Genomic DNA, 17178 nt, shown 5'->3' with positions numbered 1-17178 from the left:
CAGTGATCTATGGTCTGGGCCCTGTAGACTTGGGACCGGGTCAGTGATCTATGCTCTGGGCCCTGTAGACTTGGGACCGGGTCAGTGATCTATGCTCTGGGCCCTGTAGACTTGGGACCGGGTCAGTGATCTATGCTCTGGGCCCTGTAGACTTGGGACCGGGTCAGTGATCTATGCTCTGGGCCCTGTAGACTTGGGACCGGGTCAGTGATCTATGGTCTGGGCCCTGTAGACTTGGGACCGGGTCAGTGATCTATGGTCTGGGCCCTGTAGACTTGGGACCGGGTCAGTGATCTATGCTCTGGGCCCTGTAGACTTGGGACCGGGTCAGTGATCTATGCTCTGGGCCCTGTAGACTTGGGACCGGGTCAGTGATCTATGCTCTGGGCCCTGTAGACTTGGGACCGGGTCAGTGATCTATGGTCTGGGCCCTGTAGACTTGGGACCGGGTGAGTGATCTATGGTCTGGGCCCTGTAGACTTGGGACCGGGTCAGTGATCTATGCTCTGGGCCCTGTAGACTTGGGACCGGGTCAGTGATCTATGCTCTGGGCCCTGTAGACTTGGGACCGGGTCAGTGATCTATGGTCTGGGCCCTGTAGACTTGGGACCGGGTCAGTGATCTATGGTCTGGGCCCTGTAGACTTGGGACCGGGTCAGTGATCTATGCTCTGGGCCCTGTAGACTTGGGACCGGGTCAGTGATCTATGCTCTGGGCCCTGTAGACTTGGGACCGGGTCAGTGATCTATGCTCTGGGCCCTGTAGACTTGGGACTGGGTCAGTGATCTATGCTCTGGGCCCTGTAGACTTGGGACCGGGTCAGTGATCTATGGTCTGGGCCCTGTAGACTTGGGACCGGGTCAGTGATCTATGGTCTGGGCCCTGTAGACTTGGGACCGGGTCAGTGATCTATGGTCTGGGCCCTGTAGACTTGGGACCGGGTCAGTGATCTATGGTCTGGGCCCTGTAGACTTGGGACCGGGTCAGTGATCTATGGTCTGGGCCCTGTAGACTTGGGACTGGGTCAGTGATCTGTGGTCTGGGCCCTGTAGACTTGGGACCGGGTCAGTGATCTATGGTCTGGGCCCTGTAGACTTGGGACCGGGTCAGTGATCTATGGTCTGGGCCCTGTAGACTTGGGACCGGGTCAGTGATCTATGGTCTGGGCCCTGTAGACTTGGGAATGGGTGAGTGATCTATGGTCTGGGCCCTGTAGACTTGGGACCGGGTGAGTGATCTATGGTCTGGGCCCTGTAGACTTGAGACCGGGTGAGTGATCTATGGTCTGGGCCCTGTAGACTTGGCACCGGGTCAGTGATCTATGGTCTGGGCCCTGTAGACTTGGGACCGGGTGAGTGATCTATGGTCTGGGCCCTGTAGACTTGGGACCGGGTCAGTGATCTATGGTCTGGGCCCTGTAGACTTGGGACCGGGTCAGTGATCTATGGTCTGGGCCCTGTAGACTTGGGACCGGGTGAGTGATCTATGGTCTGGGCCCTGTAGACTTGGGACCGGGTGAGTGATCTATGGTCTGGGCCCTGTAGACTTGGGACCGGGTGAGTGATCTATGGTCTGGGCCCTGCTGGAACTCTGACTGGGAGGCTTCATAACAACACCTGATCCCTCAAGGATCAGACACTGCTGAGCTTATAGCAGAGAGACTCTCTCCCTTCTCCTATCACATAGTCTCGTCTCACACCTCGTAAAAACACTATTTCTTATAGTACAGAATATACCGGAATAACATGTTTCACAACACCACGGCAGATACCGCTGATATGGAGACGAAGCTGCATGCCAAGAACCTCATCTGATTCTGATTCTGTGTTTCCTGAGTCCAGTTGAAAGGTTGAGTCTGGTCTCCGAACACCTGGTTAAAGTCTATATGTGATTGACACTGACAGGATAGTCTGGTATCGATGAAAAGGAGGGAGGACGAGAGAGGGATGAGAAAGAGTTAAGAGTTAAGTCATGGATAGAGAAGAGGAGCGCTATACAGGGTGAGAGAGAGAGAGCGAGGGACAGAGAGGAGAAAGACGGATAAAGAGAGAGGGGGAGAAAGGGACAGGAAGTATCTGAACACACTCCATTGTCATGGATGCCAGGAACCCCTCTTGCTACACATCATCGTTTTTTCCGTTCTCCCACAGCTAGGAATCATGGGATAGTGGCCGGACTGTCCCTCTCTCGCTCTCGCTCGCTCTCTCTCTCCGTTTTCCTTAGTGGACAGAGGCGATAGTTTTGAGTCCAAGGCTGTGTCCAAATGTTAAGGGTGGGACAGAGACACGAACTACATTCCTATGTAGTGAAGATTCTACAGAGAGGACTTGCACTATTGAAAATGAACTCTAGATGAATGGGGAGATCAAAAGCTTGAAAACATTTTGTTCCACTACCAAAGAGTCTTCTTTCCTCCCACTTTTACCTCGTCTTCCTCTCTAGGGACTTAGAAACTTTGTGACAAATAAGTACTGTACAAAACGTCCATCTACAAATAGGATTCCATTTCTGTCGTTTGTTTTCCCCACAGGGCTACCGGACTGAACACACTATGTACAGGACGTTGAGTGGATTGATTTGTGTATCCTTTTCCCCACAGGGCTACCGGACGGGCTACGCTTACCGCCACCCCATCGTTCGGGAGAAGCCTCGGCACAAGTCCGACGTGGAGATCCCGGCCACGGTGACGGCGTTTATGTTCGAGGAGGAGGAGGGCGCCGCGCGGCTGCCGTTTAAGTTCCTCCAGCAGAGACAGGCCCGGGAGAAGACGCGCTGGCTCAACAGCCCTAACAGTTATATGAAGGTTAACGTGGCGGCCGTGGACGAACGCACCAGGACCATGGTCAGTACTCATACTGTAGGGAGGGTTAACACTCTATATGAACACACCAGGACCATGGTCAGTACTCATAATGTAGGGAGGGTTAACACTCTATATGAACACACCAGGACCATGGTCAGTACTCATACTGTAGGGAGGGTTAACACTCTATATGAACACACCAGGACCATGGTCAGTACTCATACTGTAGGGAGGGTTAACACTCTATATGAACACACCAGAACCATGGTCAGTACTCATACTGTAGGGAGGGTTAACACTCTATATGAACACACCAGGACCATGGTCAGTACTCATAATGTAGGGAGGGTTAACACTCTATATGAACACACCAGGATCATGGTCAGTACTCATACTGTAGGGAGGGTTAACACTCTATATAAACACACCAGGACCATGGTCAGTACTCATAATGTAGGGAGGGTTAACACTCTATATGAACACACCAGGATCATGGTCAGTACTCATACTGTAGGGAGGGTTAACACTCTATATGAACGCACCAGGGGCATGGTCAGTACTCATACTGTAGGGAGGGTTAACACTCTATATGAACACACCAGAGCCATGGTCAGTACTCATACTGTAGGGAGGGTTAACACTCTATATGAACACACCAGGACCATGGTCAGTACTCATACTGTAGGGAGGGTTAACACTCTATATGAACACACCAGGGCCATGGTCAGTACTCATACTGTAGACAGACACACACACACACACACACACACACACACACACACACACACACACACACACACACACACACACACACACATATGGTCAGTGTTGATGAAACAGAGCTCCCTGTTCATGTCTACACATTGTGTTGTGAAGGTCTTAGTCCTGACTAGCTCAGGTGTTAGTCTAGAGCCAATCTGACGTTCTCTGATACACATTCTGGTGAAACCTTATATTACACTGCCGTCTCCTGGTATGTTATAGAATGACATCTTTGTGATATTACCACATATAATGACTCAGAAAGGAATAGCAGCAAGTTCACCTTGGCTACGTTTACACAGGCAGCCCAATTTTTCCACTAATCAGTCTTTTGTACAATCACTTCCGATCTTTTCACATCAGATCTTTTTCAGAGCTGCTCTGATTGGTCAAAAGCAATTTATGAAAAGAATATCAGAATTGGGCTGCCTTTCCCAGATGAACTAGACAGATTGGTGTATGTCTGACTGGTGTATGTCTGATTGGTCTGTGTCTGATTGGTCTGTGTCTGATTGGTCTGTGTCTGATTGGTGTATGTCTGATTGGTCTGTGTCTGATTGGTCTGTGTCTGATTGGTCTGTGTCTGATTGGTCTGTGTCTGATTGGTCTGTGTTTGATTGGTCTGTGTCTGATTGGTCTGTGTCTGATTGGTCTGTGTCTGATTGGTGTATGTCTGATTGGTGTATGTCTGATTGGTGTATGTCTGATTGGTCTGTGTCTGATTGGTCTGTGTCTGATTGGTCTGTGTCTGATTGGTCTGTGTCTGATTGGTCTGTGTCTGATTGGTGTATGTCTGATTGGTGTATGTCTGATTGATGTATGTCTGATTGGTGTATGTCTGATTGGTGTATGTCTGATTGGTGTATGTCTGATTGGTGTATGTCTGATTGGTGTATGTCTGATTGATGTATGTCTGATTGGTGTATGTCTGATTGGTGTATGTCTGATTGGTGTATGTCTGATTGGTGTATGTCTGATTGGTGTATGTCTGATTGGTGTATGTCTGATCTCTACAGTGGATGAAGTCTGAGGAAGGTGGTAACAGCAGCGGCACTCCGATCCGCATCGAGGACCCCAACCAGTTTGTCCCTATGAACACCAACCCTAGCGAGGTGCTGGAGAGGAGAAACCGAGTAAGTCACAGATCTAGGATCAGCTACCCTCCATACATCTTAACCATAAACATCAGTAGGGGAAAGGCAAAACTGACCCTGGATCACGAAGGCCAACTTCAACTTAACTCTTCTCTGACTTCCACCGTTCTATCAGAACCACAATCCTTACCATTTACTTCCTGGTTGTGTAGCTGTAAGTGATGTCACTTATGTCTTATCACAGATCAGAGAGCAGAACAGATTCGACATGATGACGTCAGGACCTCGCTCTCACCACCTGGCAGGCATCCCATTGGACGAACCTCGAATGGTGAGTGGCAACTCTGACAAACCAATATATCTGTTGCCACTTTGCCTGAAGTCCTGTTGGTGATACATCCATAACAGTGTCATAAACAGCAACTAACGTGGTTCCCATTACATTTCAATATTTATTTCAATATATGACAGTCTTTTGAATTATAGGCAGGCTGTGAGCATCCTTGAGGATTATGCTAAGTAATCCATATCATCCAGCCTAGATAGGTTTAGCTATTTGTTACTGCGTTTGCCAACTTTGACCAGTAGGTGGGGCTAATGTATTGTTTAGAAGCAGAAGTACACATCTCTATGGCTCTGGGATTCTGTAATGACATCCGTCGTTCAACGTGCCAACTTTGGTGAATACCTGAATCCTTTTGGATCTTCTTGGCAGCATTTTGGTGGTTGGCATCATCTCATAGCAAGGAAATAACACAATCCAGGTCTCTCTGCCTGTTATCAGAGTTGAGATTAAACTGATTAGTGTGAGATTTGATCACTTATTAAATATTGTTCCCCTACATGGTGTTTGTGTCGTGTTGAAGGATCAGCCGGTCCGTGTAAAGGTAATGTCTCTACGGGCTTTTTGAATACTACAGTGTGAAGTGTTAGTGCATTTTTATAACCTGTTTGTCGTTTCAGTTGGTGTCCTGTTAGGTCACATGGTCACTGTTTGTGTGTTTTTGGAGGTGCGAGTGAAATTGAGTTGTTTACGCATGATAGTGCCCTCCACCAATGAATGACCAAGGTTTTTCTACTTCCTTATGTCACCCAATGTGTGTTGTGCATGTTCAGATGTGGTTGTGACAGAACAACATTCATGTTAGACAGTGTCTCTTAATCATTGTTGTTGGTAAGTCATTTGAAAGTATTGGAGTGTGTTTGTGTGATATGCCCATTTCTATTGAATTGTGTGTCAATTGTGTGTCAGTGTGTGTTGTGGTTTACGATGAACTGGCATGACTTAGTGTACTCACTCTGGTGCTAACTTGGGAATGTATCGGTCCGTGTTAAAAGTCTGGGGAGTCTAATGTCTGATCCTATGTTAACTCCACTCTCTTTCTTCTCTCCACTCTCTGTCTCCACTCTCTCTCTACTCTCTCTCTCTCTCCACTCTCTCTCTTCACTCTCTCTCTCCTCTCTCTCCACTCTCTCTCTCTCCACTCTCTCTCTCTCTCTCCACTCTCCCTCCTCTCTCTCCTCTCTCTCTCTCCTCTCTCTCTCTCCTCTCTCCCTCTCCTCTCTCCCTCCACTCGCTCTCCCTCCACTCGCTCTCCCTCCACTCGCTCTCCCTCCACTCGCTCTCCCTCCACTCGCTCTCCCTCCACTCGCTCTCCCTCCACTCGCTCTCCCTCCACTCGCTCTCCCTCCACTCTCTCTCCCTCCACTCTCTCTCCCCACTCTCTCTCCCCACTCTCTCTCTCCCCACTCTCTCCACTCTCTCTACTCTCTCCACTCTCTCTCCCTCCTATCCCTCTCCACTCACTCTCTCCTCTCTCTCCACTCTCTCTCCCACTCTCTTTCTCTCCCACTCTCTTTCTCTCTCTCTCCACTCTCTCTCTCTCTCCACTCTCCCTCCTCTCCACTCTCCCTCCTCTCCACTCTCTCTTCACTCTCTCCACTCTCTCTTCACTCTCTCCCTCCTCTCTCTCTCTCCCTCCACTCTCTCCACTCTCTCTTCACTCTCTCCCTCCTCTCTCTCTCTCCCTCCACTCTCTCTCTCTCTCTCTCCCTCCTCTCTCTCTCTCCCTCCACTCTCTCTCTCTCTCTCTCCCTCCTCTCTCTCTCTCCCTCCTATCCCTCTCCACTCACTCTCTCCTCTCTCTCCACTCTCTCTCCCACTCTCTTTCTCTCCCACTCTCTTTCTCTCTCTCTCCACTCTCTCTCTCTCTCCACTCTCCCTCCTCTCCACTCTCCCTCCTCTCCACTCTCTCTTCACTCTCTCCACTCTCTCTTCACTCTCTCCCTCCTCTCTCTCTCTCCCTCCACTCTCTCCACTCTCTCTTCACTCTCTCCCTCCTCTCTCTCTCTCCCTCCACTCTCTCTCTCTCTCTCTCCCTCCTCTCTCTCTCTCCCTCCACTCTCTCTCTCTCTCTCTCCCTCCTCTCTCTCTCTCCCTCCTCTCTCTCCCCCTCTCTCTCTCCCTCCACACTCTCTCTCTCTCTCTCTCTCTCTCTCTCCCTCCTCTCCCTCTCTCTCCCTCTCTCTCTCTCCCTCCACTCTCTCTCTCTCTCCCTCCACTCTCTCTCTCTCTCCCTCCACTCTCTCTCTCTCTCCCTCCACTCTCTCTCTCTCTCCCTCCACTCTCTCTCTCTCCAGCCCTATGTGGCATCAGAGGATGACCAGATGGTTCCTCTACCTCCTAACCCCTTCAGTCAGCTGTCTGAGAAAGAGATGGACGAATACACGATGAACGTAGAGAAGAGACAGCTGGGGCTGAGTGGTAAGAGAGAGTCACACAGAGAAGTCACACACCCATACAGAACCACAGAGAAACACACACACACACACACATACAGAACCACAGAGAAACACACACACACATACAGAACCACAGATAAACACACACACACACACACACCCATACAGAACCACAGAGAAACACACACACACCCATACAGAACCACAGAGAAACACAAAACCCCTGCCTGTCGTAACGTGTGTGTGCAGCAGGGAACCATCCCTCCATCCTATGAGTAAGGCGGCCAACAGAACAGACAGACTGGCCCACAGCAGGTTTTCACACCCACTGTATGAGTGGGCCCGGTTGCCATGACACCATCCACCCCCTATCCCCACCTACTCTACACCAGTCCAATCTGGATTCCATATTATGCTCCTTATAGAATGTTCTTATGCTCCTTCTAGAATGTTCTTTTGCATGTCCATGCTCACAGTAATACTATGTGCTGTTATGTATACTATGATGTTGATAGTCTGAAGAATGACTGTTTGTCTGTAATGCTATAACTCCACTGTGATAATGAATGGGTTTTGGAATGGCACTGGATTGATGTATACTTATAAACTAATAGTATTAGTAATGGCCAGATGAATGACCTGGTGGTTAAATGAACCACGTTAACCCCTTAGATTCCTCACAGTATGTACTGGAGGTACTGTACGACCACTACGTTCCATGTAACCCAACGTAGCCTGGTCCCAGATCTGTTTGTGCTGTCTTGCCTCTAACATGTGTGTCAACACTAATCTCTCTCACCCCCCCCCCCCCCCAAACCCTCACTTCCCTCTCTCACCCCCCCCAACCCTATTCCTACCAACCCACTCCCTCACCCTTACCCCTCAACCCAAACCCTCTCCCCCTCCTCACCCCCTGACCCCTTACTCCCACCTCTTCAACCCTCATCCCAAACCCTCACCCCCTGACCCCTTACTCCCACCTCTTCAACCCTCATCCCATACCCTCACCCCCTGACCCCTTACTCCCACCTCTTCAACCCTCATCCCTCACCCCCTGACCCCTTACTCCCACCTCTTCAACCCTCATCCCAAACCCTCACCCCCTGACCCCTTACTCCCACCCCCTCATCCCACACCCCACACCCTCACCCCCTGACCCCTTACTCCCACCTCTTCAACCCTCATCCCAAACCCTCACCCCCTGACCCCTTACTCCCACCCCCTCATCCCTCACCCCAAACCCTCACCCCCTGACCCCTTACTCCCACCTCTTCAACCCTCATCCCAAACCCTCACCCCCTGACCCCTTACTCCCACCCCCTCATCCCTCACCCCCTGACCCCTTACTCCCACCCCCTCATCCCTCACCCCCTGACCCCTTACTCCCACCCCCTCATCCCTCACCCCCTGACCCCTTACTCCCACCCCCTCATCCCTCACCCCCCTGACCCCTTACTCCCACCCCCTCATCCCTCACCCCCTGACCCCTTACTCCCACCCCCTCATCCCTCACCCCTCACCCACTCCTGCAGATGACGAGCACGACCTAACCTCCAACGACGCTTCCACTCTCTCTCAGTCTCTGTCCCAAACTCAGTCCCCGCAAATAACTCCAGCTAAACAAGGTATCACACAGAGAGAACCTTGTGAAATGTCTTTGTGTGCGTTTCAACAGAACACGTTTTTACTAAGGTTGTGCTGTGTTTTATTATGTCAAAAACACATTCTACATTCCTTTGGTTCCACTTTTACCTCAAATGTTATAATAGATAATAGATATAATAACAAAGTTATATGGAAACCTACTACATTGTGAAATCAACTTTACTATGTTTAATCAGTGCCAATTCTATAGTGTCTTTCTTCCTCTTAATCATTAACAATGACTCAGTTTTACTTCCTGTAGTAACTACTTCCTGTCTCTTTGAACAACACACACCAACACCACGTAACTACAGAACACTAGAGTAGCCATCAACACAGCTCCCCACAGCAAACTACTCTCTGTGTGTGTGTGTGTGTGTGTGTGTGTGTGTGTGTGTGTGTGTGTGTGTGTGTGTGTGTGTGTGTGTGTGTGTGTGTGCGACACAATTCGTGACACCGTTTTTGACTTAAGTCAACCAGTTCTTCTCCTGTGGGGGCCAAGTCGGGTCGATTATTGCTCAGCAACCTCTTGTGATGTCACGCGTTGGTTCATTGTAGTACATTGAAATTCTCTTGTGGTAGAACAGTGCTTGTAAGAACACTCTTGGTGTGGTAACTGGATCCCTGTACAGTACATAGTCATGGTCACATTAACATTGGCTGTGAAATGCACTCTATTGAAAAGGGTGATCATTGAACTTGTGTTGATTAGTTAACAGGCACCAGCTGTACTGACAGATTTCAGAGAGGGTTGGTGACATCAGTTGACACCCTCTCCAAGGTTGCTCTTGGTTCCTGGTAAATTAGGCACCGAGGGTTGCAATTTTCCCCAAATTCCCAGGTTTTACAGAAATCCCAGTTGGAGGATTCCCAGATTCCCTGGTTATTCCTTCCTGGTTCCCTGGTTATTCCTTCCTGGTTCCCTGGTTATTCCTTCCTGGTTCCCTGGTTATTCCTTCCTGATTCCCTGGTTATTCCTTCCTGATTCCCTGGTTATTCCTTCCTGATTCCCTGGTTATTCCTTCCTAATTCCCTGGTTATTCCTTACTGATTCCCTGGTTATTCCTTACTGATCCCCTGGTTATTCCTTCCTGATTCCCTGGTTATTCCTTCCTGATTCCCTGGTTATTCCTTCCTGATTCCCTGGTTATTCCTCACTGATTCCCTGGTTATTCCTCACTGATTCCCTGGTTATTCCTCACTGATTCCCTGGTTATTCCTCACTGATTCCCTGGTTATTCCTCACTGATTCCCTGGTTATTCCTCACTGATTCCCTGGTTATTCCTCACTGATTCCCTGGTTATTCCTCACTGATTCCCTGGTTATTCCTCACTGATTCCCTGGTTATTCCTCACTGATTCCCTGGTTATTCCTCACTGATTCCCTGGTTATTCCTCACTGATTCCCTGGTTATTCCTCACTGATTCCCTGGTTATTCCTTACTGATTCCCTGGTTATTCCTTACTGATTCCCTGGTTATTCCTTCCTGATTCCCTGGTTATTCCTTACTGATCCCCTGGTTATTCCTTCCTGATTCCCTGGTTATTCCTTCCTGATTCCAGTGTCTTCCAACCAGGATTTCTGGAAAACCTGGGAATTTGGAAAAGTTATTCGTAGTAGCACCTGAACATATTTTGTGGTCAAACAACATAGTATACAGGTCTGTAGCAGACACAGAATCAGGTTTATTGTTGTTGTGGTTGGTGATGGTCTACCCTGTCTGACCTCTGACCCCTGCTCTTTCCAGAGAACCACACGATGCAGAACGGCAAGGACGGCGGCGACCATGAGGTGAACGACGAGCTGAGCAAACGGGTCAGTCAGCTGACCACCAGCGTGGAGAGCATTGAGGTCAAGGTCCGCACCGGCGAGAAGATCGAAGACGCCGCCCTCTCCCCCGAGAGCTCGCCCTCCAAGTCCCCCAACAAGAAGAAGAAGAAGTTCCGCACTCCCTCCTTCCTCAAGAAGAACAAAAAGAAAGAGAAAATGGAGGTCTAGAGAAAGAGAGATGGAGGGAGTGATATTAAAGCCTATATACAGTTTAAGAAGAAAGAGGGGACCCCTCCTATTTTTTTGTATGTTTTTATTTTTGTTTTTGTCAGTGTCCTCTTTTGTCATTTAAAAAAATAAGATTTTATTTTAATTGTGTTTTTTAACAAATTGTTCTTTTAAGTTAACATTTTTTAGACTTGCGCGAAAAGTGATGAATTGAGTTGAGGATTCTCTTCCCCTGCCTAGAAGTGAAGGCTCATTGATTTGGGAAGGCGAGGATTAAAATGATAAAGCTGCAACAACTGATTCTGGAAAACTGACTCCTCCCCAATGTTCAATATTCACTGCCATTGGCTGATTATGTCACTTCTTCTCTGCCATTGGCTAATGGTTGATTATGGAATTAGAAACAGCCAATCGTATTCCTTGCTTCATAATCTCCAGCCAACACTGGCGGGTCTAGATATGCATCAGTGGTATTATTAAACTGCACAATATGGTGACTAGCTAGCGTACGGAAACGCTTTACGCCCTTATTGTAACCATAACAACCACCATGTTCTTTTCGCTTAGATTTTCTTCTCATATGAGGTCTGCTTCTTCAATACATAGAGGACTGAAATCAGAGGCCACAAAGTAATAGTCCGACTGGAAAACTGGTTTGAGATGGCTTTAAATTTACACCTTTTCTTTCTTTCACTCTCACTTCTTGTTTTCTCTTTCTCTCTCTGCCTCTCGCTTCGTTTCTCTCTTTCATCCCTCTTTTTGTTGCTCCTCTTCCTCCTCCTCCTCTCACCTTCTGTTAAAAGTGAATCTATATTTACATTACCTAGCTCTCTTCTAGTCGACCTCCGACCTTCATCTCAGTTGTTCACCGCTGTTGATTCACTCTAAACTCACATCTCATTTTTTATTGTCCTCTTAATAATTTCATTTTTATTTTGCCAAACTAAAAGGAATAAAAAAAAATCACGTTTTAGTGACGAATCATCATTTATATACTTTTTAATCTCATTTAGATCATAAAAACATGTCATCTCAATAAATAAGATTACATTTTAGTTTTTTTAATTGAACACAATTTGGTAGTAGTCATCTCACTCAGTTTTGTGCTCATTTCTATACTTTTACAGAGAAATACAAGAGGTTACGCATGTTTTTGCAAGAATCTGAATTTATATGTCTGACTACGTTGCTCTAGTGTTGCCTGCAGGTTTCTCTCAAATTATATTCTTGTTCCGATTACAAAAATACTATATAACTGAGATATATGTAAACTGGATATGTTGGGTATAGATTTTTAACTATATATTTTGTATTTTATTGTGCTGCACTTTTACTGTGGTAGGACTCTTAACACAATGTAGCTGCAGGTGGTTTCTACTATGAAGGAGATTCTAGAAGCAGAGAACCAATAGAATCTATAGAAGCAAGAAAGTAGATAGCAGGAGCAGAGTAAAGAAGATACACTTTAGGTTGTGGAGAGTTGTTTCAGAAGAAAAATATATAGATTTGTGTCACGCTTGAAAAAGTATGATTTCTCAGTTCAAAACAAGAAAATAAATAAAACAGGTCCCAATATACAAAAAGTATCTTCAGTTATAAAATATAAAATCATGGGCCTTGAGCGTGGAACTGGCGCCGTTGTTGCTATGGCGTGTATTTTGTGTGTGACTTTTTTTTTAAGCCTTATACTATATTTTTCTCCTATATTTTAAATCATGAGACAAGGGTTGAGAATCTTATCCTGCCCGCACCCGGGCGTCAAATTTGGCAAGAGTGCTCCCTGGATTGTCATTAGGCCTACGTCACCCTTATGTCATGCCTATGACTGCTCATAAGACCACTTTGACAGCTCATAGTTGTCTAGACGTTGTTTGCGTAGCCTCTAGCCTCTCTTTTTAGTTTCTCTCTTTATTTGCATCTCAACAGCTCCTTTCACGATGTTGTCGGTTGTGGAAACTGGAACTCGTGTCATTTCTCTAGAAGATATAAATCATGGAAGAGTGATGACTAAGTGGCATATAGACAAAGAGTAATACAGTTAATATACAGATGTACCAATATCCCAGCTAGCAATGTGAACTATTGGATTTGGAACATTGAGAGAGGGATGGAGCGAGAGAAGGAGAGGGGGATGGAGCGAGAGAAGGAGAGAGGGATGGAGCGAGAGAAGGAGAGGGGAATGGAGCGAGAGAAGGAGAGGGGGATGGAGCGAGAGAAGGAGAGGGGGATGGAAGGAGGAAAGGAGAAGGGCACATCTTTAGCTGTGTAAATAGCCCTATCATCTGTCTCACAGCAGAGTTGAGCTTTTTGGTCATAGTTACATGAACAGCTGGAAAAAGGGCTGAGGTGTGTGAGTTTTAGAAAATGTAAAAGTGTATGTGTGGGGTTTTAGGGAGAACTATGACATCAACACACCATGTTTTTAGAATTACTCACAATTGTACCCTTTTTTTCCCATAACATTTCTCCTTTTTGACACAGTTCTTATTTTTCATCTTTCCATTTATATCAGACAGATTTTCAGTTCAGTTTTTTCCGTTTACCAAGTACTAGGTTTCTCCTTCCTTATTAACCATTTACAGTACGAGCGTTTACAAACCGCTCTCAGATTAATTGAATGTGCATTTGTGTTCTTTTATTTACTTTTCTCTCCCATCTACCGACCATTTGCACCTTTGTTTTACTAACTAATGCCTCTGTCCACCATTTTGTTTCTTATAAAAAAAGAAAGGATTGCTTTAGCATGCAAGTAATGAGCCAAGACCTCCCTCCCTGTGACCTGTGAACAAAAATCCTATTAGAAATGGTTCTATAATGGAGTTGCTTTCAGATGTGTTGCTAATCAGTGTAAATTCACAAAATAAAACTGTATTTTAAGAAACGGGAGCTTTATTTTTCATTTCCATGTCTTGTTAAACTGATTGAAGTGGCGGACTCCTTTTATGGAGTCATTTTAGTGGCAAAAGAAATTGAATTCCGATTCAATTTATTTTGGCGCGAAAATCACCTCGTAATCACCTACAATCCACGTTCATGAACATTCGTATCATTCTTCCAACTGTCTGTCTTTATGTTGAACATAATCCATCCACAATCATTTTAAGTTTAACTCATAAATGAAAAGATCTAGTGTGCACACGGGGACGCAATCAAATATATTGTATGGTTTTTAAAAGTTGTTTCTCGGTGTACTGATATTATCCTGTACATACAAAACCAGTATACACACGTACTATGCAGGTTTCAATGATATATAGAGAACATAGTCCATATGAAAGATGAACAACTGTCAAATTATGCAAAATCCCCTTCAGTGTAAAACCTGGAGGCCAGAAGCTTATGTCCAGACATTATACTGAGATGTATTGGAGGTGATGAAGAAGCTACTGAACAAATATTAAGTATCAATCAACCAACCATTATATAGCACAGAGAGGGTGACATATATTTTGTAATATATATATATATATATATGTATGTATTGATAATGCACAGGATAACTTACATATGGCTGCATGTATGTTTGTTTGTTTTGCTTGCTTGGCTGTGTGTGAAAGAGAGGGGGAGTGTGACGCTAGCAAAGGCACAGATAGGACATCTTGAAAAGAAGGACCTAAACTATTGACTTGACTGGGACCTAAACTACTGACTTGACTGGGACCTAAACTAGTAACTTGACTGGGACCTAAACTACTGACTTGACTGGGACCTAAACTATTGACTTGACTGGGACCTAAACTACTGACTTGACTGGGACCTAAACTACTGACTTGACTGGGACCTAAACTACTGACTTGACTGGGACCTAAACTAGTGACTTGACTGGGACCTAAACTATTGACTTGACTGGGACCTAAACTACTGACTTGACTGGGACCTAAACTACTGACTTGACTGGGACCTAAACTATTGACTTGACTGGGACCTAAACTATTGACTTGACTGGGACCTAAACTACTGACTTGACTGGGACCTGAACTATTGACTTGACTGGGACCTAAACTACTGACTTGACTGGGACCTAAACTATTGACTTGACTGGGACCTAAACTACTGACTTGACCGGGACCTAAACTATTGACTTGACTAGGACCTAAACTATTGACTTGACTGGGACCTAAACTACTGACTTGACTGGGACCTAAACTATTGACTTGACTGGGACCTAAACTACTGACTTGACTGGGACCTAAACTACTGACTTGACTGGGACCTAAACTACTGACTTGACTGGGACCTAAACTACTGACTTGACTGGGACCTAAACTACTGACTTGACTGGGACCTAAACTATTGACTTGACTGCGACCCACCATGATATTTCTTCTATGACTCGCCTAAATGTATGTGTATCTATCACAAATGTAATGTGTACGCATCACCTCCAAAGAGTCGTGATTCTGCCAAACCTTCTAGAACTGGAACTGAACCGAATCAATCCAGAGTTCATTTCATGCTGATGTTAACCAATCACAGTGCACAGTGTTGACACAAAATGCCGACTTTATTGCACGGTAAACATGGGACTGTTAGTGGAGTTGCTCTGCGGGGGGGGGGCCGTTGTGCATTTTTCCTCTGCAAATAAATAAAATATGAAATATAAAAGCAACTTACCATGACTTTGTGCTTCCTAAATCTGACTGGGAGAGTGTGTGGGGGAGGGGAGAGAGGCTAAGAGTTAGTGGAGTACAGCAATATTACCCGTTCTCTTCTCCTCTCACCCGCTTCCCTTAAGTGTTGCGTTTGCTTCTGTGATTTGTCGACAGAAATCATTGCATTGAACTCTGACCCTGACGTTAATGAATGTGATTTGATAATGGCACTTTGTTGAGTAAATGTAGACTTTGCTGCACTGAACATTAAAGGCGAACAAGTCAAGAGGTCTGATGCTGTGATGTCCGTAGTTCATTCAACCCCTCAGCTAACACTTGTGTAGTGTACAATTCTCAGACCAATTCTTGCTAGTCTACATTAACTCATTGCCTAATGCTTGCTTGTATATTTTAATGATCTTTATGGAGTGAGATAAACATTGCTTAGTCTTGTTATGAGTTGCATGTGAGGTATATATGCCACAGGAGGTTGGTGGCACCTTAATTAGGGAGGTGGGCTCGTGGTAATGGCTGGAGTAGAATAGGAGGAATGGTATCAGAGACATTAAAACACGTGGGTTGATGCCATTCCATTCACTCCGTTCCAGCCATTGTTATTCATCGTCCTCCCCTCAGCAGCCTCCACTGATATATACTGTATATACACATATCAAATATTACTGCTCACTACACTGGACACACTGACACTCGATGAGGGAACAGGGAGGGGGTCACGGTGCCGTGGTGTCTGTTGAGGGTAGCACCCAAACAATGGCCTCTGTTGACCAGTTCCACATAGTCATACAGTAGCATATGGGGAGGGGGGGCTAGTCTACTGTCCTACTAGTCCCTGTCATGGGGGGTCTATTGGGGGAAGCTGTTAAGGGTCTACTGTAGTCCACACTATAGATGTTATGAATGGGGATACTTTGCTAGCACGTGTCACCATGTCATGGAGGAGGGGTCTATTCAGGAGAAGCATCTTGTTTAGTGGTCCCTTGTTCCTCCATATTCATCAGAGTGGTGCCTGGCCTTCTGTAGATGCTACTATGTTAATGCTAACCCGTGTCATGGGGGGTCTGTTTCATGGGGGAAGGGGTGGCAGTCCAAAAATTCAGCCACACAAATGTATGTAGAACTGTGTGTGTGTGTGTGTGTGTGTGTGTGTGTGTGTGTGTGTGTGTGTGTGTGTGTGTGTGTGTGTGTGTGTGTGTGTGTGTGTGTGTGTGTGTGAGTGTGTATCATGTCGACTCCCCCTGGCTGTGCATCCATCTGGATGAGCCCAGACTCATGGTTGTGACACTCACAGCACGACTCCGTCTGGAGAACAGAACAGGGGCACTGCCTCTCACCCCCACCCCCCTGTACCCCCGTTCCCAGTTCTCTATCCCCTCTCTACAGGACACCCCTTGCCCCCTCTCTCTACCCCCTCGCCCCCTGTCTCTACCACCTCGCCCCCTCTCTACCCTCTCGCCCCCTCTCTCTACCCCCTCGCCCCCTCTCTCTACCCCCTCGCCCCATCTCTCTACCCCCTCGCCCTCT

At 46.5% G+C, this 17178-nt stretch overlaps 1 protein-coding gene and 1 long non-coding RNA gene across 6 annotated transcripts in view; one reads left to right on the top strand and one right to left on the bottom strand.

Moving 5' to 3' along the window:
* Positions 1-13925, top strand: part of LOC129851286 (gamma-adducin-like) — a 59443-nt gene extending 45518 nt beyond the window's left edge. For 2 of the 5 annotated variants that reach the window (XM_055917714.1, XM_055917715.1), the window contains exons 10-16: positions 2600-2842; positions 4582-4698; positions 4904-4990; positions 5526-5546; positions 7300-7423; positions 8934-9026; positions 10794-13925. In XM_055917714.1, the coding sequence (XP_055773689.1) occupies positions 2600-2842; positions 4582-4698; positions 4904-4990; positions 5526-5546; positions 7300-7423; positions 8934-9026; positions 10794-11044 (936 nt within the window). In that variant the 3' untranslated portion in view covers positions 11045-13925. The remainder of the gene's footprint in view (positions 1-2599; positions 2843-4581; positions 4699-4903; positions 4991-5525; positions 5547-7299; positions 7424-8933; positions 9027-10793) is intronic. The other 3 variants (XM_055917717.1, XM_055917716.1, XM_055917718.1) reach the window with 3 other exon arrangements.
* LOC129851287 (uncharacterized) lies at positions 12138-16871 on the bottom strand. The gene is made up of 2 exons (XR_008758957.1): positions 15138-16871; positions 12138-15089 (listed from the first exon to the last, which is right to left on the bottom strand). It is a non-coding gene; the product is annotated as an uncharacterized LOC129851287 (long non-coding RNA).
* Positions 16872-17178: the final 307 nt, after the last annotated feature.

Source organism: Salvelinus fontinalis, chromosome 3 (assembly GCF_029448725.1).
Source record: "Salvelinus fontinalis isolate EN_2023a chromosome 3, ASM2944872v1, whole genome shotgun sequence".
NCBI lineage: Eukaryota > Metazoa > Chordata > Actinopteri > Salmoniformes > Salmonidae > Salvelinus > Salvelinus fontinalis.
This window is presented reverse-complemented; position numbering and strand designations above follow the sequence as displayed.